This window comes from Cuculus canorus, chromosome 2, assembly GCF_017976375.1.
Source record: "Cuculus canorus isolate bCucCan1 chromosome 2, bCucCan1.pri, whole genome shotgun sequence".
NCBI lineage: Eukaryota > Metazoa > Chordata > Aves > Cuculiformes > Cuculidae > Cuculus > Cuculus canorus.
Window position 1 is genome coordinate 95845937 of NC_071402.1, and position 23733 is coordinate 95869669.

The 23733-nt window shown below is 38.6% G+C and overlaps 2 protein-coding genes across 7 annotated transcripts in view; one reads left to right on the forward strand and one right to left on the reverse strand.

Annotated features, from left to right (window-relative positions):
• KDM1B (lysine demethylase 1B) overlaps positions 1–6711 on the forward strand; it is a 35283-nt gene extending 28572 nt beyond the window's left edge. For all 6 annotated transcript variants that reach the window (XM_054058330.1, XM_054058329.1, XM_054058334.1 and 3 more), the window contains one exon: positions 73–6711. In XM_054058330.1, coding sequence (XP_053914305.1) covers positions 73–156 — 84 coding nt within the window. In that variant the 3' untranslated portion in view covers positions 157–6711. The remainder of the gene's footprint in view (positions 1–72) is intronic.
• DEK (DEK proto-oncogene) lies at positions 1096–23602 on the reverse strand. Its single transcript, XM_054058337.1, has 11 exons — positions 23433–23602; positions 20884–21030; positions 19081–19182; positions 18472–18581; positions 15838–15932; positions 14837–14957; positions 13704–13886; positions 12125–12257; positions 9692–9840; positions 8465–8533; positions 1096–7520 (listed from the first exon to the last, which is right to left on the reverse strand). Exons 2-11 carry the CDS (start codon positions 21017–21019, stop codon positions 7509–7511), a joined length of 1110 nt encoding a protein of 369 aa, XP_053914312.1. The 5' UTR covers positions 21020–21030; positions 23433–23602; the 3' UTR covers positions 1096–7508.
• Positions 23603–23733: the final 131 nt, after the last annotated feature.

Sequence of the window (23733 nt, forward strand, 5' to 3'; positions counted from 1 at the left end):
CTGATCTTATAAACTGAAACTCTATCTGTTCTAATAGTTTTAAGCAATTTGTTTGTTTGTTTTTTAATACAGGCCACAAACAGGCACTTTCCTCAGACCGTTACAGGAGCTTACTTGAGCGGGGTTCGAGAAGCAAGCAAAATAGCAGCATTTTAAGTACTGAAACTTTGTGTTTATTGTTTTCTGTGGGTAAAACTATCCTCAAGTTTCCTGTTGCTGCCTTTTCCCTAAGTGGTACTGAAATAGTATATGGTACCTGAAGATAAAATCTTCATGTTCCTTTTCCTCTTTCTTCCCCGCCTCCTTTTAAGCCCTGATGATTCGTGCTGGGCTTTTTTTCCAGCTAAGGTATTACTAGCAAGAGTGACATTGGAGTCCCTGACCACAGCTTAACTAATGGAACTCTTTTGAGAGTCCTCTTCTGTATGTCTCAAGTCATGCTATTGTAAACCTTCATCTCAGAAGGTCAGATTAAAATACGACTAAGTTAACATACAGCATTATAAATGCTGGCAGTTAGTAATGATGATGGGGAAATTCTCTACTAACTGTGCTTCTCAGGTTGATTATGGTCATAGGAGTTCAGCCTTGCTCGAAGAAGTCTGAGCAGCCTAGACAAATTCCAGAATTACAGTAGGAAGGAACTCTACTATAATTTTTTCCACTTGCAATCGATAACCTTTCCTAAAGTTTTTTTATATTCTTATCTTCCACTAAGTGGGCTTTGGAATATCAAGTTTGTTCCTTTAAATCAGACAGCTGGAACAGTTTACAGTGCAATCATAGAAAGGTTATTGTAGCTAATAAAAACTTGAAAAATTAACTGTTATGTTACTTTAAAAAAATTTCAAATATTCTGCTACTTATTCAGAGAAATTCTTGTTACAATACCAGGCTAAATTTATATTTGCTTAGTGCTTCTGATCATGTAGAAACAGGACAGCTTAAAAGTACTATATTTCTATGATTATTTTGAAAACAAACTTCCAAATTCATTTGCACCGGGTAGAGGAACTGCCTACTGATATGAGTGCATGGTGGGGAGTGAAGGGACTGTTAAGTTCCTAACGGCTCATTCAGCTTTCATATTTAAAAAAATAGATAAAGATGAATGAGGAAAAATATTAACACTTTTATGAAGAGCAGAATCAAGGTGGCTTGCACTTTGACTTAATTTTTTTTTATTAATAAAGTATTATTTAAAACAACTTGAGGGAGAAATAAAAGAGCTGAGTCCCTCCCTTTTCCATGAGAAGAAAATAAAATATTTTTCAATAGTAGCAAGACAGACCAACCAGGATATCTATTGTAATGCTGTTCCACTAAAATGGTATTACTGAAAAAAAAATAAATTAAAACCAACTTTTAGATCTCTGCCCCTGCACCTTCCCTAGAACTTTACTGCATAGACCTCACAATTTCTGGACAGAAAGCAAGCACTTATTCTTCCTCCCCCCTCATTCCCCTGCATAAGGAAAGAGCCTATTTAATCCTTTCGTTTAAGAATGACACAGCCAACTTTTTTTGAGTTAGCACTTATTGCCATAAAGCTGTATCCTTGAAAAACAAGCAACCTTAAGAAAAATCCTACTGAATAAATGCAATTCTTTTTAATACCTAATATTTTGGTTTTTTAGAGTAGCTATGATATTGTTAAATACCGTTATTTAATCTCTAATCTACAAGGTGAAGATGTTTATATAATTAGATGTTTTTCGGATATATATTGTTCTGCTTCTTAAAGCTGAATTATATGGATTAATAGGAAAAGTGTAACTGTTCATAATTTTCCTCTACATAAATGCTAGTATGTAAAGTTTTAAAGTATTTCCAAGTATTAAATTGTAATTTAAAGGCTATAAGAAGCAAGACAAAAACCTCTGATGATAAAAGATAATCAGACAGCAGATTGTGCTTTTGGTAATCATTTGCACTTTGTTAATTTCATGTATTACAGGCCAACTTACAGCAAAACTAAGAAAGATTGAGAGCTACATGTTTGAGTTCCAAGTTTCTTTCCCGGTTTATCATATATGACAGAATTATTAGGACAGGAGTTCTGAAAGTGGGATAGAAAAGCTTATAACTTACAAGCCCAGAACATTATATTCAGTGGCTGCTTCAGCTGACCTTGGTCAAAACTTCAGTCAGCTTAATAACAACATACAAACACATCACATTTTAGGCAGGAACTGTCTGGAAAGTTGTGCTCAGCATCTATTTCTGCAGTCCGAATTTTGTGTGAATGAGCTTGATTTTAGCCACGTGCTTCCATGCTGTTATTTTGTACTTTAGATTTTAAATCTGTCTACGATTTTGCCGGTAGACAAATGCGGACAGAAACGGACACAAATACTGTCACATTTGGCTTTAACCACTGCCCCCTTCTTATACCATAAAACGCCAATAACAAATGATACATTTACCAATGGCCTAGTCAATGAATTATTTGTATGTTATTTTGGTGCCAAGGCACTTAAACCGTGTTGTGCTGCACTTAAGTTTGAGGAGTAAATAAAGATAAGTATGTTCCATTTTAATTTACTAATTTACATTCATTTGAAATGTATAACAACATCAGGCTGGTTCTGAGACTTCATTCTTTAATTAATGTTCCTCAAAAATTTTTTTAATACCTATATTGAAATTTATTTCAAGCATGTATGTGTTTGTTTTATTTTGTGTTTAATTTATTCCCTGCAAATAAAGAACTGGGGAATGTTTTCTTTAAATAAATCTGTTTAAATGTTACTAAAGGTGTTTGAATGCAGAGCATAATCTGATACACTTCAGCTCTTCAGTGTGATTATGTTATGGCAGCAGAATAAAACTGGAAAGTATGCACAGGATGCTCACTTTTTTTTTTTCCTTTAAATTTAACTAAAGGTTAAGCTACTTTTTTGTTACCTTTGATGCTGATTTTTTGTTTCATATTCCTACAACTAGACCATTCCTCAGAAGTGCTGGTCTCCAGCCTTCTCTAAGCACTAACTTTCCTGTTATGTAGAGAATACCATAACAGGCAGTGTCTTTTGCCTCGAAGGATTACAAAGAATTCATAAGCTTGTATCAGCTAAATTTCCCCTAGCTAAGGAAAATAAAGCTAAAGTGCTAATTAGTTAGAAGCATTGCCTGCAATTTTAAAATAGCCAGGAAAAAAATCACCAATCACTTAATGCTTTTCCCTGAATAACTGTATCATAAACGCTTTGTAAGACTGAGGTCCTGAAAGATTCCTACGGCACAGATCACTGTAAGCATGTGCAAGCCTGACTACATACCCAAAACATTTAAAATACAAACTATGAAAAATTCTGGTAACACTTACCTACACTGTTGGATGAGAAGTTAGCTGTTCAGTTAGTCAAGTCCTACTCCCTTTGAAAGTTTATTTCAACCAACAACACATGTAGGTCCAAACCAGTTAAAGAATTACTTTGTTGAAGATTCACTGGTTTCCCCTAACCCTGTCATACTCAATTAGTAGTTTAAAGTTTGTCTTCCAAGAACGTGCTTTGTTCTCCTAATGGTAACTCCCTGCAGGAATTTCCTTTCATTATAGCCAACACTGGTCTTGAAAAATGTTACTAACGGTCTTCAAAATGGAAACAAAATACTAATGCTCCTTTTAAAATGAAGTACAAATCAGTATATTTCATCATCCTCCTCCAAAGAATGACAACCCTTCAAGAAAACAGTTGGTGTAAAGGAGATTTTTGCTTTCCTGATGAAAAACTTAAAATCAGAAATAAAAGTGAACTAGCGAGTTTATGGCTGAATGCAGTCCGGTGAACTAGGTCAACTCAAAAAAGCACAGAAAATTAAGTAATATTGCTGTCCTCTTATCCCCAGGATCTCTAGAGACCATGTGATTTAAGCCTCTACTCAGAACAGGGCCCTTCCAAGCTGAGTTCTGAACATCTCCAACAACAGGGATTCCACAACTGATCCAGGCCCAAGCTCTGGGTGACCACCAGCATGGTGAAGCCCTTAATCCCCTGCCATGTACTTGTAATGTCCCTGGGGGTAGCTTGTGTCTGTCAACTCCCATCCTCTCACTGTGCACCTCCAAGCAGAGCCTAGACCTGCCCTCCCCTTCCTCTCCCATCTGGCAGTTGCAGACTACTCTGTGATCCCCCTTTATTTGTCTCTTCCTAAGGCTGAACAAGCCCAACTCCCTCTACATCCTCCCCCCTCCCCAGCCATCTGGCAGACCCTCCACTGGACTCGCTCCATTGTCCTGCACCAGGGAGCCCAAAGCTGGACACGGCACTCCCGAGGCAGGCTCACAAGTATTGAATGGGGGGTCCTCATCACTTCCCTCAGCCTGCCAGCTACACACTTGCTCACACAGCCCAGAGTGGTGTCAGTGTTCCTTATCACAAGGGCACACCACTGAATTGGGTTCAACTCCTTATTTGTGAGAGCCACCCACCCCTACACACATCCTTTTCTGCAAAGCCACTTAGAAAGAAACCACTCTCCCCACCAGCAATGTTCTACAGGGTTATTCCATTCCAAAAGCAAGAAGGTTGTATATTGCATTTGCTTTTTGTTGACTTTTATGATATTCCTTTCAGCCTGTTTCTCCTGCAAGTCAAGATCTTATCTGAATGAACTTTTAGACCTACAACTTCCAGCTACTTGCTTTAATAAATAACTCTGAATTCAAAGGCAGGAGAGACGTTTCTCTGCAAAGGGAAAATAACACACTTGTTACCATTCAAGATGTTTCCTAACTATTTTCTGCAATAAACACTGATTTTACTAGATTTCTTATTGCAAATTTTCAGACAGTATTCTGGTGCCTTAGAGGTTTTTCCACTGTTCTCCCTAAATAACGGGAACTAAAATAACAACCACCAGAAGTGATTTCTGGAATGTTTTCACCTAGCTCAGTTGATGCTACTTGATTATAGTCAACTTTCTCATTTGGAAACAGGAATAATTTTGTCTATCCAAGTGCTCATGAGCCACCCTCTCACTGAAACAGCAATGGAGCTAATAAATCTCATTGGAATCACCACGCTGTCTGCCAGGGGCATTACTTGGGCTTATTTTTAAAAAGGGTTATTTTGAAGTCCAGCTTAGCAGCGGATAATCTAAACCCATCCATAGATCTTGCTTTGTCATGTGCCTTGTAACAGGATAATGCGGAAAGAACACAGGTGCTATAAGGAGCCTGTTTAGGTTCAAGAAGGCTATAAGTCATTTTATTTACCTTTTAGTATTGTCTTGAAGCCTTTTCCCGAGTTGTAGAAATAACTGGAATCTTGTATCAGCTGAGGCTAGACTAGTAAGGATTAGCAGGGAAACAGTTCAGACATTTCTTCTATGTTGAGGACTACATTGATTTGTAGTTAAGAGATTTAAACAAAGTATATGGAGGATGCTGAATTCATTTCCATTACATCTGCACAATTCCAAAGTGGCAAGTAATGCTTAGATACAATAAACAGAAATACACCATCCTTTTCTAAGTTTTCATTAAAATTTACACTCTAAATAAATGTTTGTACATGGGAGTCACTTATCTTAAAAACACTTCTGGCCCATATAATTAAAACCAGCTGGTATATTTACATAAAAATCACAAGGCAGTTCAAGTATTTGTAGAAAAATTCATCTGAAAACCCAATAAAACTTGACACAAGTAAGTTTCCGCTTATAAGCAGGACTTAAAAGTGTTATTTATACTTCAGTATAAATACTTCAGTTCAGAGAGAAAAAAACCAAACCCAAACCAACCTCACAGAAGATACAAAATCTTATCCAGCTGCAAGGACATACATTTCAACAATAGTACCTGTATAGTAGAGAAGCTTGCTGGATCAGGTTTAAATAGTTTCTACCAGATGAGATAAAGACAACCACCTTGTTTCAGTATAGATTTTTTTTTTTACTATATACATTTAAGCAAATGTTAGATCATCAAAATTTATTTACATTTTTGTGAAAGACATTTATTGAATACAAAACCCCGCATTACATTCAGCCTTATTATAAATGATTACACGCAAAGAAATTAAAAAAGTGTGTGTAGATTAATAGTTTAACTGGCTGAACTTTTTCAATCATTTACGAACCCTTAACTTCTCAACTGTACAACAATAAAATCAAAAAAATATGTTTTGTCTTTCCAACAATACTACAGTCAGAGGGATTCTGTGCTCATGGTGTTTAAAGGCAGCCCACACTTTGGCAACTATTAGCTTAATTTCAAGCGCAGGACTTTCCGTATTGGGTGTATGGAGAACACACAAAACAACAAAAATCTATGCAAAGATTTCACTTTGATCTGAAAAGCTGTGGGCCAAATTTCAAGACTCCAGGCTTATAAGTACCATTGTCAATGTTGAGGCACCAGGGTTCAGGTTCACAAGAGCTTTCCCATACAGAAGAGAGCTTAACCACAAAAGTCAGCACTGCCTGATTCAGAAGCCCCATTGTGAATTTCCAAAGCAGTCGGGCCTCCTTACCTTTGATATTCACCTCTGGGATGCTAGGCCATCAAGTTTAGATACTGAAGTAATAGATTTTTGCAAAGTGAACCTTAGAAATTTTCCTACAGACTTTGGAGGGATTTAATTTACTATATCAAGCCATTGAAACAGATGTGTCATTTTTACAAACTTAAATGCTGAAAAGCTGAAGTATAAAACTACAGTTCAGTTTCTGTACAAGGTAAGATAGGACAAACATTGCAAAACCTTAATTCATTTGTATTTTCATGAAACTTCTGCATACCACTTTCATGACAGCCTCAGCTGAACACTGACATTTCATGTCATAAATCCTAAAACAACAAATTAAAAACTGATTTGCACAAAAGAAATCTGAAATAACTTTATATACACAACAGAAAGCCTTTTCAAAGTACAAAAATAACATCTATATGCCAATTAGTTACCATGCTTTGACAAGTTCTCAGTGCCTACACATGCAAGACAGTAATCTAGATTTAGAATAATTCTGCATCTGTAAAATGTATCAGAATATAAAAGACATTAACATGTGACTAATTTATTATTTTCAGAATGGTTATGTATTCAAAATATCTTTATAACCAACGCTGCAATATTCCAGTCTCTGCATGTATATGTGCAGATAGGCAGCTTTCATCTAACTTGATTTTAAAATTTCCTGCAAGCTAGTAAACTCATACTAAAAAGCTACAATGTTTCTACTGAATCAAGTTATACAAAGCAATTCAAAATGTACAAAAACTATAAAAAAGGGAACACTTATTGCCATGCATGAAACTTAAGTATGTTCAACTAAAAACTGCATCAAATGCAGTTTTGTTCCATTTAAAAATAAAAAAAAGAAAAGAAAAAAAAAAGACACACAAAGCAATTTACATCAACACTCTTAACATTAGATCAGTAGAATCAACTCTGACTAAATACCACAAGGGTAAGACACATTCCTTTTGCTGGTGCCTATCAGATCTTCAAATCCATGGAAACATAAAACCAGGAATCTTCATTTCCCACAGTCAAATTAGATCATGAAATCAACTGAAAAGAGAAGTGTATTAGTTTTCTTCTTTTTTCTCCACCCAGTTACACACAGCCTCTCCTTTTACATCTGATTATCAAGAAAATACACTCTAGTTTTGCTATCACAAAAACCTAAGAACATCCCTATGGCAGACAAACTGTGCTCATGCCTTTGCTGATAGTGATACGTGTGTGCACAGCACACAGCCAGAACAAGCTAGCCATGTATCAACACCTGCAAATGAATCTGCAAGAGAAAGATAAGTTACTTTATTAACTCCACTAAGCGAACCTCAACTTCTCTAGTTCCTTTTTTTAGGTTGGGGGCAAACAAAGGTAATTGAACTTGGAAATTTTTTTACAAATTACCAACCACAGACTGGACAATAAACCTTTTGTCATGAATGCGTTAGATCAAGCCTGATCTTCAGTGCAGCACACTCAGAGGCAACATGATAACTGTGCTACCAGGAGAACCCACAGAGAAATGCTATCTTTTATCTTCTTCTGCCTTCTCCCATTGCCAGAGCCTGCGGGTCTGCAAAGCTTATACAACCTCAGACACTGTTACCTATGAATGTATGCAGTCAGTGCATGAATTATAGCGTTCCTCACAGCCAAGGCTGTAATTTAAAGACATGCATAGCTTTCAGAGACTAAATGTAATCAAAGATGATGATAGCTTAAATTTTAGTTCTGCTTACCAAATAAACTCATATGAGTAGTAATGGCATGCTAAGCAAGTATAGTCTGAAGCACTTATTTTTGAAAGAGTGATACCAAAAAAAAAAAAATTCAAGCCAGAGTTCAGACTAGATCAGAGCACTAAACTAAACTTCCAATACTATACAGGAGTCTATTAAAACTATTGTAACAGAATGCCATGCCACCTACTAAAAAGACGAAGAAAACAACTCAAAACACTACAACTCAGAATGTTTTCTAAATGATGAAGTCTTTACCTCTTTGACTGTTCCTTTAATGAAGTCTTTCCTGTCAGTTAAATCATAATTAGGATACTTTTCATAAACCTAAAAGAAATAAAAACAAAACAAAACAAAAAACAACCTCAAATTACTTTCCTTCAATGTATTGTATGACTAGAAGGAGCTTAAATAAAATTAGTGCAAAAATTGGTATGGTACTTCTAGTATTACAACTGCCAAACTGTCTTCTGTTAATTATGGAAAGTGACAAGCTTGTTTTCCTGTTCTGATTTTGACCACATGTATTTTTTTACATTTGGTCACTGAGTAAACTGGTACTATAATTTTTTACATCAACAAACTGACATGCCTCACTTGCCACATCAGGCAAATAAGAATTCTCCATTCTTTGTCTTAGATGCTCTTTAAGTAGTCAAATCCCCCTGCATTACTGTAGGAAGCTAAACAGATATCAAATTCCAATTTGTTTTTTCGGTATCAAGTACAACTGTGATCCTTTCAAGTGACTAGTAGAAAAGTCAACATATGAGTGCTATTCTACAACCAGTCTTCAGTTAGCTGGGTGGGAGAGGACCAAACAAAAAAAAAAAACAGGTGCCAACGCTGACAACCACTGCAGAGTATTTTATTTCAGTATACCGAATTTCAGATTTATAGAATGACTATAAGCATGACTAAAACTTTGTGCAGAAAATAAACTTTCCCACACCTTTCTCCTTTCCAGCCACAAGGTCCCTTCCTGGCACCTGTCCTGACAATTAATGGATTCCTTGCTGAACTGATTCAACTCACTAACTCAGCTGAGAACTATTAATGTTTTGCTGATAAATGAGAGTTGGATGGGCTTCATAAAGAGAACACATTAAGAACTAGAGTAAGATGAGGAGAAGAAACATATGGAGAGCAGGTCTCAGCCCTCCCCTTTTTACAGTAGCAAGCTGCTGCACTGTCTCAACATGTCAAATAGTTCCACTTCAATACATGGCAGTCGTTTTGGAGGCAGTAGTGCTACTTTTCATGTAGCCAATTTTTTTTTGAGATCTCCCTTCTAATGTTGGGTATCAGTGTTGCACATCTTATGATTAAACCTCTCCTTATTCTAGCTGTTAGCAAGTAAATCAATCAAAGCAAAATTACTTTTGTTTCTGAACCATTATGTAGAGCGCAAGCTTGCATTTCTGAGACTATACAAAAAGTCTGTTCAGACAACCCACTGGCAAACTGTGAAATCCTTTTGCTTACCTTCTTGCAAATTTGTTTCATTGTGACCTCCTCCAAGTTTGCATGGGCCAACAAGTCCTTGACAGTTTCCTTAATTTCTTCATCTGTGGGTGGTTTCTTCAGCTTCTTAATTAAAGGTTCATCATCTGAACTATCCTCAGACTCACTTTCTAAACATAAAGAACAATTTGAATTTTAATAAAAGCCTTAGTTTGTCTGCTTGCTTCCTTCAAAATAGAAGCCAACAAAACTTTCTCCTTAAAAGAGATATCTTGCCAGACCATCCATTTAAAAATAAAGCTAAAGCTATCAGTACTACTTTTATATTTATGAATCCACACCATTGTTGTTGAACTATCAGTTTACAAATCAATATGTAGTCTAGAAAGTATGGGGCAGATTTGATCAATCTATCAAACAAATAAAAAGGTTTATTACAATTCTAAATCAAGGTAATAGGGCCCTAAAAATGCTTATTTGCTTTAAAAAGTTATGATTTTTTCCCCCCACCAGTGCTGCGCACTAAGATCTTGTAATTTTGCAATGCTGTACTACTGAATACACTATCAGAAACACCATGACAACAAATAAAGAGAATCATGAGGGAAGTTAAGTGGAGAGACACAGGACACTTCCATAATCTTTTCCAGCAGCAAAAAAATTAGACTGAATGACTCCAACAAGCACTCAGTTTCTCTGCTGCCAGCAAGACAAAATTCGGAGCAGATGCCAAAAATCTAGATAATGAGCGCACAGAAAGACCTACTTAGCATTTTGATTTTTATGCTGCAAACATACACTCAAAACAGAACTAAAGGAGGAGTAAAGAAGAAATTATGGATCTATTATATATCATGCGAAACAATATACATAACATTTATTTTTATAAATATAATGTTGACGACAAAAAGCCTACACGCATACAGAGTCAGACATATTAGTGCTGCCAGCAGCCAACCGGAAAATACATCGAGTTTGGCACAGGCCAGTTTACTCTGCTGAGAAATAAGGCTATGGAAAAAGTTTGCATAATTCTATGGTTAAGACTTTAACCATTCCTTTTCTAAGGTTCTAAGAAATACACTGAGAAGCAGGGTAGTGAATCTGAACTGATGTGTGTGCTATAGCACATGTACATTAATGCTGGCACTACATGAAGTATGTTTGCAGCATGGATATTTGCTGTACTAATAACTCATACAATTGTGACACAGACATGGAGTCACTCCATGTGTCACATGGAGTCTGTGTTACCTCGGAGTGCCAGAGAATTTAAGGTGCGAAAGGACCTCTGGAGACCATCTAGTTTAAACTCTTACTCAGAACAGGGCGAACATGGAGCTAGTTGCTCAGGGCCCTTCCAAGCTGAGTTCTGAACATCTCCAACAACAGGGATTCCACAACTGATCCAGGCCCAAGCTCTGGGTGACCACCAGCATGGTGAAGCCCTCAATCCCCTGCCATGTACTTGTAATGTCCCTGGGGGTAGCTTGTGTCTGTCAACTCCCATCCTCTCACTGTGCACCTCCAAGCAGAGCCTAGACCTGCCCTCCCCTTCCTCTCCCATCTGGCAGTTGCAGACTACTCTGTGATCCCCCTTTATTTGTCTCTTCCTAAGGCTGAACAAGCCCAACTCCCTCTACATCCTCCCCCCTCCCCAGCCATCTGGCAGACCCTCCACTGGACTCGCTCCATTGTCCTGCACCAGGGAGCCCAAAGCTGGACACGGCACTCCCGAGGCAGGCTCACAAGTATTGAATGGGGGGTCCTCATCACTTTCCTCAGCCTGCCAGCTACACGCTTGCTCACACAGCCCAGAGTGGTGTCGGTGTTCCTTATCAAAAGGGCACACCGCTGAATTGAGTTCAACTCCTTATTTGTGAGAGCCACCCACCCCTACACACATCCTTTTCTGCAAAGCCACTTAGAAAGAAACCACTCTCCCTACCAGCACTGCTGCAATCTTTACACAGGGACTAAATGACCCAATGTATGTATGCCTTTTATGCATATCATCAGATATGAGAAAACCAATAGTGACAGGAAGCATGTAGAACCCCTACCTATGTTAACAAAAGCTACATCAAATTGCTGCACAAAGGATGTACATTGTGGGATACAGACTACTGAATCAATTATAAGATTCACATGAAGTCACTATTTGAGGCAGCAATAGAATTCTGCTAATGTTCTTTCAGCAGAAGACAGAACTAGGATGGTATTTTCAGTTTATGTGCAAATAAACAGGTACATATGTTTATACAAGATATATACAAATATACCCAAACCAAGAACTTTTTTTAGTTACTGTTGCAAGGAAAGAAAGTTTAATTAGCAAGCCAACACTTCACTAAATTCTATCTGCTTTCATATTTAGCTGCAAAAGTGTGCTTTCTAATAAGCATTCCAGTTAAGCTACAAGACAACATATGATCAAAGATACAAAGCATTTACCTTTTCTAGAACTGTTCTGATTTTTTTTGGTAGTGCTGCTATCTGCCTTCTTGACATTTGCACTCTTCACAGCTTTCTTGGCTTTGGAAGTGGTCTTTTTAGATCTTTCTCTTTTAGATGCTTTTCTAGGGGGCTATAAAAGAGAAAAACAGGAGATTAAGATGGTTTCTACATGAACAGTCCATACCCCTTTTCCACAATGGAAATTATCCTTTCTGTCAATACAACCTAATAATCAAATTTAATTACTATATTTTATTAGCAATTTCTACCCCTATACCGTAAGAGGAATATGTCCACAGAGTATTCCTACATTCTTTTAAATTTCACATCGTCCTTTTACATGGACTCTTAAACTCAAATAGAAAAAGGCTTTTGACAATAATAGTAGTTTGGTTGTGCTACAACTTTCCATATGTAATTTCTTATAATTGGCTTATAAAATCACCTTTAAGATATTCCTTATATATAAAAGGACACGGTATGTTCTACTCAATTACTTCTAGACACTATAGCTCTCTAAGACTACATGTAGCTAATTCTTTTCACACTAGCTGAGGGGAACTATGCTAGCTAATCCATAATCTGGCCAATTATTCTAACAAATAAACACCCAAAATGATTGCATGAAGTTAACAACAACAGAAGAAATTTGGAACATAGATACATACATTACACACTTATCAGTACACTGTATTTTTGGCACAAATTAAATGACTAGTAACACAAAAAAACTTTAGATAGAACTTCTGACAAGGCTGGAAATTTTCTGCACAGAAACAAACATGGAACATTGGTCAGGAATAGACCATGCTTCAGAGGAAGAACATCATGAAACAAAACAAATTAACAGTACTATTACTAAATTAATTATTTATATTTAAATGGCAGTGTAGTCAACCGAGTAAACTATCACATCTAAACAATTAAGAGTAGTTCAAATAACTGCTTCTCCCATCAGCACCTGGTACAACTCATGAAACCAGTATTTAATAAACCAGGTTATGTTTATTTATATTTACTTGCTTAGTTATAGTTGCAGTTGCTCCACAACCTTAAGTGAAAGATAAAGACTTTCACAGTTGAAATTCAGAAATTACACTCAAGAATCACCCCATTTCTAAGTAAATGTTTGTAGTTTCTACCTTTTCAGCTTTCCAGTTTCTGCTCAAGCTCCATCACCAGCTACAAACTCAGAGGTTAAACCTAGATTCCAGCTTTTTAATAAAATTACGCTCCTCCAGCACACAATAATATTTCAGGCATCTTTTACTTCCAGGTAACTTGTAAGAATTTTTGTTTGTTTGCAAATGGTTTTAGAAGGTACATATTTAGATTAAAGAATCAAAACCTTTGGGTTTTATCTTACTGATTCTCTAACTTTAATCCACTAAGAAATTACGAAAATATCTTATAAACTGCAGGTGTGTTCCCTTTTCTTTTAAACCTTTTCATCAGGTAAACACCCCACAACTCTGTGTATTCCAAGAATTACCAATTGATGACAACCATATAATGACAAACTGCAGACAAATATTTTTAGCGCTATGTTGGAAAAAAAGCAAAAAAACCTCATTACCTCATCTTCACTTTCTTTTTCTTCTGAAGAGTCATCCTTTTCCTTCTTTTCATCTTCTTCGCTACTAGATTCATCTGACAAGATCTCTGGGTACTTGGTGCGTTTTGCTTTTCTTGTTGTTCCAGTGCTACTGCGCTCCTTTTTGCCACCTTTGCTTGGTGTTTTTTTGGACTTTGGCAACGGCTGAGAGACAGAGACATGTGTAATCCAAGTAGGAATACAAAAGTGAATTTAAAAAATATAAATTCTTTCAAATCACATGAAAGAACAACAAACAACTACAGAGACCTCTAAGTCCTGATAACAAAACCCAGGATTATTTTACGTACTACACTTAAGCCATAACATTTCGCACTAAGAAGATGGAGCTGAATAAAAAGAAATTTTGGTTCTAAGCTAAGCTAAGCACTCCTTCCACTCCCCTAATCCAGCAAATCTTCAAAGGCTGGGGGGTTAAGGAAGAGAAGCCAGAAAGAACAATCTAGAAGGAACCTTCTACCTACCTAAGCCCTCCCAACCCAGAAAAGCAAGCTTTTTCTTCCAGTAACAAATTAGCTGACAACTCTTCAGATGACTTAAAGGTGGGAAACCTGTCACGTCTTATGCATTTTGCATAAAAAACCTGCATTTTGCTGTCACTCTGTACCAGTGTCCCTGAGACAGCATGCAGACTCCTTGTTCACATCGCCTACCAGTGTTTGCTGGGAATAACTTTTAATTTCCTGAGCAACAGTCTAACTGTTTAAGTATTGCTTTTAGATTAAGAGCTGGAAGTCCAAGATTAATAACAGAGTTCAGCATTCCTGGCAGCTGATCTTGTGCACTAGCAAATACTAGATAAAGCTTACGAAGCAGAAACTATTTATGGTATCTGGATATCTCCTCGTGTGAACACATATACACTGTTAGCACACAGAAGTGTAACAGGTGCACTTAGATGAAATCATGCATCTTCTAAGTCCTCAGCCCATTAGGGATGCCTGCAGCAGCAGAGATACTCTCTTTCAAGAAGCCACTGCCGAAGTTAGAATAGTAACTGTATCGCCACTGGTAACAAGCAAACAATAAGGAACAGACACAGCCGCATTTTTCATCAGAACAGTGCTAAAAAGCAATCATAACCTGCATCTCACCTTGCCTGAAGATTTTGGGTGCATTAAGAAGTTTAAAATTCTGGTTACCAGCTCGCTATTTACTCCTGATCTTTCCAAGTCGAGAACTTCACAGATACTTTTCAACATTGCATTTCTAAATCTGGAGGGGGAAAGAAAAAAAAAACCAAGAAAAAAAGATTCGGTATCACATCCTAAACAATCGATCAAAACCACTTCATTTTGTGACCTTTTGCATATAAGGGAAAATATCTAATTAAGCCAATAGGAAACAGTCAAAACTCCTACCCTGAGAGACAGTATGTCATGCAGCTTCACATGCATTTGTGCCAAACCCTGCTCCTAGAAAACTGTGTATCTGAGGAAGGAACAAACTAGCACTAAAAAAATGATTCTGAATTAATTGCATAGAAGTTATTAGTGCTTTCATTTTTTACAATTAGCTGTACAAATATGCAAGTGCATTTTTAAACCTTTTCCATCCACTCAAAACCAAGCTGCAGCAGTTTCTCTTGTTAACAGAAAAGCAGCTTATGTGAGGAGATAGTAAAAAAGAACAAAATACGTTACACTAGCTGCTACAGCAAGTCTAAGAATAAGACGATGTATTTAATATACAATAAGCAGAAACGGCCTTGAATCTGAAAGGAGGAAGGTTTTAAGGCACAGAGATGCAAATTTGCACCATAAATAGAGCACAGTGTATTCACAACACTATGCTTGCCTTAGGAAAACAATGTTTCCTCTCACTTGATAGAAGAACCTGCTAGTTAACAGACAATATTTAAAGCCAGGAGTGTAGGAACTGTGAATAAAATGTTCACATTTCACTCTTTAATATATTTGAAATTCTCTTAAAAGATCTGTGTGTGTGATTAAAATGAGCTCAGAAACAGATCACAGAGCTCCAGGAAACAGCCATTCAGCCTAAAGTGTAAATTTAACGTGAATGAAATTTTTGAAAATGAAAAGAACTGTGTAGCCCAAGCCAAGCTATGTTAAGTAGCAACAGAGTTCATTACTTTTTTAACATTTCTTCTTTCTTTTTGTATTGGTCACTTCCTTTTTCAAATGGGAACCCGCTGAACTGGCCCACATTCTTCTTTAGGGAAGCAACCTGGAACAGAACACAGAGATTACTTCCCATAGCAAGTAGCTTAAAAAGATTTCATCCAATTTTATTTGTTAACTTTTCAAATAATAAAAGGCTATTCTAGCATTTAGTGCTTTTTTGACAAAAAAGTTATGCCCTTTAAGTTATGGATTATGCCTTCATTTATCTCATGACAGTCACACTACCAAAAAAAAAAAAGTTCTTTCGATCTTGGTACTTGTAATTCCTTTTAATAACTTACTGGGTAAAATCACCTACCATTTCAAGCTCATTTAGAATGTACTGCATGATTATTCACAGGGATGCATAACTACGATCGTATGAAGACTGTTGCATGCTTTGTATCATGTAATTTATTATAGCATAGTGAATTTCATCTCTACATAATTTACTATATAACCCACTAAAAGATTTGGTCCACTTGCTTTTCTGAAGTCTTACATAGGACCGTGATTGTACTTTTCAATCTTTCCTTTAGCATAATCAATGTTTCCAGTTACACACCACTGAATGTACAACTTCTACCATGATACCTATAGTCTGAACAGGGTTGAACTTTCATTGTGACAGCTCTTATAATGGGAAAAGTGCTCCTGTCAAGATCTCAAAATATATTAAGTTCTTTGTTTTCACTCCATCACCCTTTTACCAAAAAAAGAAGTTAAGAAAAATCCACAAATCTTTTTTTCTTCCTAGATCTTTTCAACACTATCAAGAATAATCTGAATTCACTTTCAATGGTTCTATAAATTTTGTTCCTAGTGTTTCTCCATTAGCTTATAATTTTATCAAAGCTAAGCTCCTTTTCCAAAGGGAATTATCTTTGTCCAATGCCTAGAGAAAATCTGCAATGATATTGGTATGTTTTATTAAAAATGTTAATTATGATACAAAGCACACAGAGATTGTGCAAACAAGATCTGATCTTCACTGTATTAAAGGGCATTCAGAGTTCCCTAAAACTCTGATTAAATATAGTTTTGAATGAAACTATACAAACATATTTCCAAGCAAATAAGTATATTCTTGTATCTTTGGACTCAAACCACTGGGACACTGCAGCAATCCAGCTGGAGTTTGCAACAAGTCTGTGTCCAAAAGACTAAATGCGGAAGGGCGGAGCAAAGGAGGGGTGGAGTTGCAACCAATAAGTGTTGTGGCAGTGAAGAGTGAGCGCTGTATTTCAGTAGCAATTGTGTCTAAATAGCATGATTTAGGCCTGTTAAATATCAACTATATCGTTTACGCATAATTTTGAAACTGCAAATAGTTGTGTGTAAACTACTTGAACAGATTACTTATTACTGATTAGCAAATCAATTATTGGTTGCAGTATTATTGAGTTATTTCTTAGTAGTGTGTTGCATAATCAAAAACAAATACCGTCTCTTAAATCAGTTTTGTCTCAGACCTACCTACAACCTAAAACGGGAAAGACGGACTCTGAGGTAATTGTATCCCGTTACCTTCGCCCAAAGACAGTAGAAAAGCGTTAATTGTTTCATGAAGGGTAAATGCATGCAGTTTGATGGCTTCGTTGTACTTTTCCTATCAAACAATTAAAATCTATTGCAGGACTATCCAAAACTTAGCAAAATTCTGTACGCACCGAGCTGGAAATTCTCTAGTCTGGTTTACTGCCACGCTGAATAAATATCTTAATTCACAGAAGTAAGTTTTAATGTTCTTTTTTTCTGAATACTCGAGGCTACAAGATCTTTCTTTGCCGTTTAAACAAGCATGGCTTTTGCAGCAGTGGTCTGAGCTAGCATGCACCTGTACTGGTACTATTCAGTGCCTGGTTTCTGTCCTAGCTGTTCAAGTTTCTAAAACACACAAAGAGATTAAAAACAAATTCCTATAAATACAGTACATTGAAACAGTAAAATTCAATCTCCCTTAATTACTCTACATCTGTGTATCTCTGTTAGCAAGGAAAATGGGTCATATTTGATTGGAAATTTAAGGCCCAATCACTGCTACAAAAAGGGCTCCAAGAAAAACACTTTCTTCAAGTTTCGTCCTTAAACACAAAAGCAAGCATATAATTTTTAAACTAATATTTTAGTTGCTTGAGATAAACATGACAAAAAAGCACTACTAAAATTTTACAATATAATGTAGTTTTACTTCCTACTACTGCTTTAGGCATAGTAAAGGAGAAAACGACGAGGTAAGCAGCAATGTATTAAAACACCCTAGGAGGTTTCAAACACAAACAAAAGTACTAAGAAAAAGCTACGCTGAGCAAAATTACAATTTTGACTACAATAAGCATCTCAGCAGCTTTTAGGACGTGATCCATAAATTATTTCCAACTCACTCTCAAAAGACAAAGCACACCCCACATTAAAATAAAAAAAAAAAAAATAAAGATTCATATTTAAGCAGGCTTACAATTCGGTACACCTTCCCATAGGATTTTTATAGGAAGAGTAGTTTACAGGTGTTAGAAAAGTTATGGGCTTGCTTAACTGATCCTGCAATACTAATTTTCTATGTGCTTTGTAATAAATCACAAAGTTTGATTTTAAGTTCTTACAGTGCCTGGCCTGTTGTAGAGGAGTTTGTGCAGGTTCCTAAGTTCGTCTGTCTTCTTTTTGCTCAGAAAGAATTGTATCCTTTCAATTTCACAGAGTTTTTGTCCTTTTCCTGAAACAGTTAAAATTAATTACATTGTTCATCACATTCATATTTACCCATGTGTTTATAACTTCAAATATCTACTGTTTCTTAAAAAAGCCAAGTTATTTTAGAATAGCATCAGACATTATAATAGGTCAAACATCAGGCAGGCCCTTCTCTAATAGTTAGGCATTCTGATGGTCTCTTCCTCACTTGATACTACTCAGAACAGGGTACAAGGATTTGGCTTTTTTTTCTTTAAATTTGAGCTATTCCTGCTTTGTTAGTGGTGGTTCAGTACTGAATATCCTGTTCCAGGTAAGTTTAAACGTTATATAATTTCTGCAGTTTAAATCAATGCTACAAAATAAAAGAGAGTCTTCTTATAACAACCTTACTATTTTAAAATGTATTATGATTCTATTAAGTTAGGGCTCATATACTAAAAATCTACTAATTTGATTTATTAAGAAGTTTCATTATTATTTACAATGCTCACAATTCTTACGCAAGAGGACAAGCTTACCTGGTGTAATTGTAAAAGGTTCCTTTTGCAATGAGGACACTTGCATGGTCAGTCGGTCTACCTTCTTTTTCTCCCTTTTTCCTTCAACAATGAGACTCTTTTCTGCAAAAGACAAGTTTCCTTAACACAGTGTTTTTCATTATCTGAGCAGATTCCATTGTAGTGACAGGGAATACAACACTGATGATTTGAAATGGCAAAGACGGATAATCATTTAACCAGTTACTTTCAAATCTTTGGCTAATAGGTCAGTGGGATTCTATGGAGCTGTATATTGGAGTCGTTAGTTTTCAACCACAATCTTGCATCCAACTTAACCTTGGAGACAAGACTGGGCATTTCTTAAAGGGAACTTCAAACAACAATGGACACTGCAGCACTACACACTTCCAGAAACACATCCTTCTCTCCCTTCACTGTCTTTCTGAGGTATAGAACAGACATTGTTTGCATAGTCTCTTTCTGGGATGTCCCAGCCCAAACATGCACAGCTCCACTTTACCTCTCTCTCGGAAAATACAATCACCAGATGGGCAAAGGAGAGTCCAGAATGCCTGCAGAAACTTTTTCTCCCTGCTACTGGACTGGAGGACTCACACATTAGTAGGAGGAGAGGCAGAAGCACAAGCACAGTGAGGCTGTAAGACACCTCACAGGGCTACACAATGCAGCACTCTGCAGGGCACAAAACAAGTGTCACAAATACTGTAAGAATACTATTCCCAGTAATTCTAGCACTGCTTAGTAATGAGTACATTCAGATTTTTTTATGTACACATTGCACATCACTATTTTAATTATTCCATGTCCAGAGAAAAGCCTAAAGCTTCATCTAAACATTTCATACTAAAATACCTCAAATCAAACCAAACCTTAGTGCTAAACAGATGGGCTACCCTCGCTTTAATATCTGAAAACAGCTTCAGAATCTGTATGAATATAACCAAAACTGGCTACGTATCCCTGAAAATGGAGCAAAACATAACTGTGTGTACAGAAAAAACAATTGTTTCTAAAAAAATAATTCTAATTAGTCGACAGTTTTCCAAACAGCATAATCTCTTTTCTTTCTACTATCTTTCCTAAAGACAAACTTCAGGTCTTTAAAGAATCCAGGACCACCAGTGACTTGCTCTTCACTGGGCCATACCACGGCTCTATTTCCACGGATGCTTTCATTTGCAAAACAGGTATCTAAAGATTTTATGATGGAAATAAACATCTTTTCATAGTAGGCCCTTCATCACATCTTGTATTCCTTGATTATCCTCTTCAATTACATGCCACAACACAAAACATGCCTTGCTTGCACATCCTACAATATCACCATGATTTTTATTGAAAAATTTAGTCATATGGAATACCCTCCTCCATATACCAATATAATTCTGGTAGCCCAAAGGTACTGCATAGAGTCTTCAAGTTTCTCCCTTTCGCAACCATGGACCACTTCAGAGTGTCACCGGCAAAACAGGGTTCTTTTTTGGATGTGCATTTTTATGCAAATAATTTGATAAAGGACGCTACCTCTCACAGTCCTCCCAAAGTTCACACAACAAGACAAACAACCCCTACCCAGCAACCTGGATTCCTATGCAATTCCTTAAATCTTCCCTGAGGAACATCAGCATCACTGTTTCTAGTGTTGCCGGTCAGTATACCAGGACGCGATTTATGATCCACAAGGTAGATGTACCATGGAATCTCCTAAACAATAACTGTACAATTAGGCGAGATCACAGATCACATTGAGAAAGCCTGGCACTCTTTACTGGGCAACTTATTCTGTGGAAGAACACATACCTTTTTCTTCCTCCTCCTCCTCTTCTTCCTCTTCTCCATCTTCATCACTTTCCTCAGCTTTGTTTTCTTTTTCAGGTTGCTTCTCATCTGCTTTGTCAGACAACATTGTATCTTCTTTCGATGAAGCAGAAGACATGGTGTATGCTTCTGTAAAAAGCAGTCAGTGAAATCATCATCAATATTGCATTATACATGAAAAATACACGAATCTTGACATTAAAAAAATCTGTGTTCTTGTACAATAGAAGTAATGTCATACTGTGATATACACTCGTATTGTGATTGTTCACATTCTCTACGACACTGAAGTATTCTGCATATGCACAATACACAGAATTTTTCAGGAGTAGTCACCATCCATTCTGCAACTAGCCTGGTTAAGAGCAGTTTAAAAGGTTATCAATTCTTTCCACACATAAGCCTTGAAGCTTGCTTTGTGAGGCACTGAGAAACACCCACTCAAAGCAGCTGATGCTGTTATCTACTATGAACTGTAATGTTTTAAGATACTACAGTTTTAGTCCACCATGTTATAAACTGAAGAGTTATTTCTGATTACAGTTAACTATGCATACAAGTTCCCTAGTAAGTTAAACAAGCTAAGTATTTTAATGGGAAATGGGAACAGAAAAATGAAAGTTATCAGCAATTTGGAAAAAGTTAACACTGCTTTCAGAACTCAAACAGCTGTGGTATCTTAAGACTTGAAAATGCTTTTTGGTTCTAATGTGCAGATTTACAATAAAAAGTAATAAATGATTCCTACTTAGCATATTTGAGAGGAGTCTTTTCTTAGTGTTTGAAGCGGCTTAAATTTTAACTTTAGTGCTTTTTTTAGCACTACTTCCCTACTGACAGAGACTGTCTATCTAACAACAATTGTTAGTTTTAGGAAAAAAATCTAGCGTTCAAAAATCTTTCACTGTTTACAGATCTGGAATAAAAAATGGCACCAGTTGTACAAGCCCTTGTGGAAAAAATATCACATGATTAACCATTTCTTTTTCTGACAGTAAAGCCAGCCAGTACTATCTGCAAGTGTTCAGACACAATAAACAGCAATGAAATCAAATGTTTGTATGAAATACTAGCAGGTGCCAAACAACTGCCACACTCCAAATGACAGAAAACGAGTTATACTGCCAACAGGAAAGGGGAAAACAAGAGTTTACTACTCTCCTAAAGCACGGGGGAAAAAAATAAAAAATCTCTTTCAGGGTATTATTACTGGTATTGGCTTTGACACAGAAAAGTATTTGGACTTTTTCATGACATCTGTCTGAATTTTACTTGTCTGCAAAAGAAGTGACCAAGTTAGCGAAGCGCAACACGTTTTCCTTCCTTCTCTCCCATTCAATGGGAGAAGGGGAATAGGAAAGCAAAAGAGTTTTTAGCTTTTCAGCAACCGGGCCCGTGAAGGCTTAGTAACAAAATGGTCCGGTTTCCACTTTTAGGAAGGGTTATTCTCGGCCGGGAGCGGGTACTTCGCAGGCTGCCCGGAGGAGGATACTCTGCACAACAGCACCTCCCACCGCCCTCCAAGACTGTCCAGACGGGGGTTCGGCACCTGTCCCCTTCCCGGCTCGCGAGCGGGAGGCCGAGAAGAGCGATGACGATGGGGAAACGCCTGGCGGCCAAGGGGAAGGGCAGCGAGGACAACGGCGAACGCCATCCCGGCTACCCGGGCCAGTGGGCAGCCACACTGTCCCGTCCCGCCCCCTCCGCCGGGCCGTGGGGCAGGGCAGAGCGACCAGGAAACATCTCAGCTGCCTTCGGAAGAGGGAGGGAGGGAGTGGAGAGGAGGGGGAAGGAAAGAGGGAGGGTAGGGAAGAAAGGAAGGGGAGAGGGGAGGGAGGAGAGGAGAAGGGGAGGAGAGGGAGGGGGGGAGAGAGGGAGGGAGGAGGGGGAGGGAGGGAGGGAGGGAGGGGGAGAGAGGGAGGAGGGGGAGGGAGGGAGGGAGGGAGAGGGAGGGAGGAGGGGAGGGAGGGAGGAGGGGGAGAGAGGGAGGGAGGAGGGGGAGAGAGGGAGGGGAAGAGGGAGGGGGAGAGAGGGAGGGAGGAGGGGGAGGGAGGGAGGGGAAGAGGGAGGGGGGAGAGAGGGGGGAGGAGAGAGGGAGGAGGGGGAGAGAGGGAGGAGGGGGAGAGAGGGAGGAGGGGGAGAGAGGGAGGAGGGGGAGAGAGGGAGGGAGGAGAGAGAGGGAGGGAGGAGAGAGAGGAAGAGAGAGAGGAGGAGGGAGGGAGTGAGTGGAGAGGAGGGGGAAGGAAAGAGGGAGGGTAGGGAAGAAAGGAAGGGGAGAGGGGAGGGAAGGAGAGGGGGAGGAAGGGAGGGAGGGAGGAAGGAGGGAGGGAGGGAGGGAAGAAGGAGGGAGGGAGGGAGGGAGGGAGGGAGGGAGGGAAGGAGAGGGGAGGGAGGCGGCGGGTCGTTGACAAGAGCTCTCGCCGGTGCAGCGACGCCGTTCCCTTTCCCCTCGCCACCCGCCCGTCCCAGCGGCCCCGGAGCGGCGCAGGCAGGGTGACGCTCTCCGTCCCGGCCGTGGCGGCGGCACCCACCTCCGCTCCGGCCCCGTCTCCGGGCGCTCCTTCCTCGGGCGCGGCTGCAGCGGCGGGGAGGGGCGGGGCCGGGCGCCCCGCAGCGACACAGACGGACAGACACGCACCCGCGCGCCCCGCACGTCTCTCCGCTTTCGCGCTCTCCCCCCCTACCCCGCAATCAACAAGGTTTCAAAATGGCGGGTTCCCTGCCGGGGAGAAGGAAGCGGGAACGCGGCGGCCAATCCGCGCCCGGAGACGGGGCCGGAGTGAGGGGTGGGGCGGGGCAGTGGGTGTGTCTGTCTGTCTGTCTTTCTGTGTG

Excerpts from the sequence above, each read along its gene's own strand:
- DEK (XM_054058337.1), bottom strand. The coding sequence starts at position 21,019 with ATGTCTTCTGCTTCATCGAAAGAAGATACAATGTTGTCTGACAAAGCA. Across the intron at positions 15,933-18,471 it reads TCTACAACAGGCCAGGCACT|GTTGCTTCCCTAAAGAAGAA; the intron begins GTAAGAACTTAA and ends GTTCTGTTCCAG. Across the intron at positions 13,887-14,836 it reads ACCCAAAATCTTCAGGCAAG|CCGTTGCCAAAGTCCAAAAA; the intron begins GTGAGATGCAGG and ends TCTGTCTCTCAG.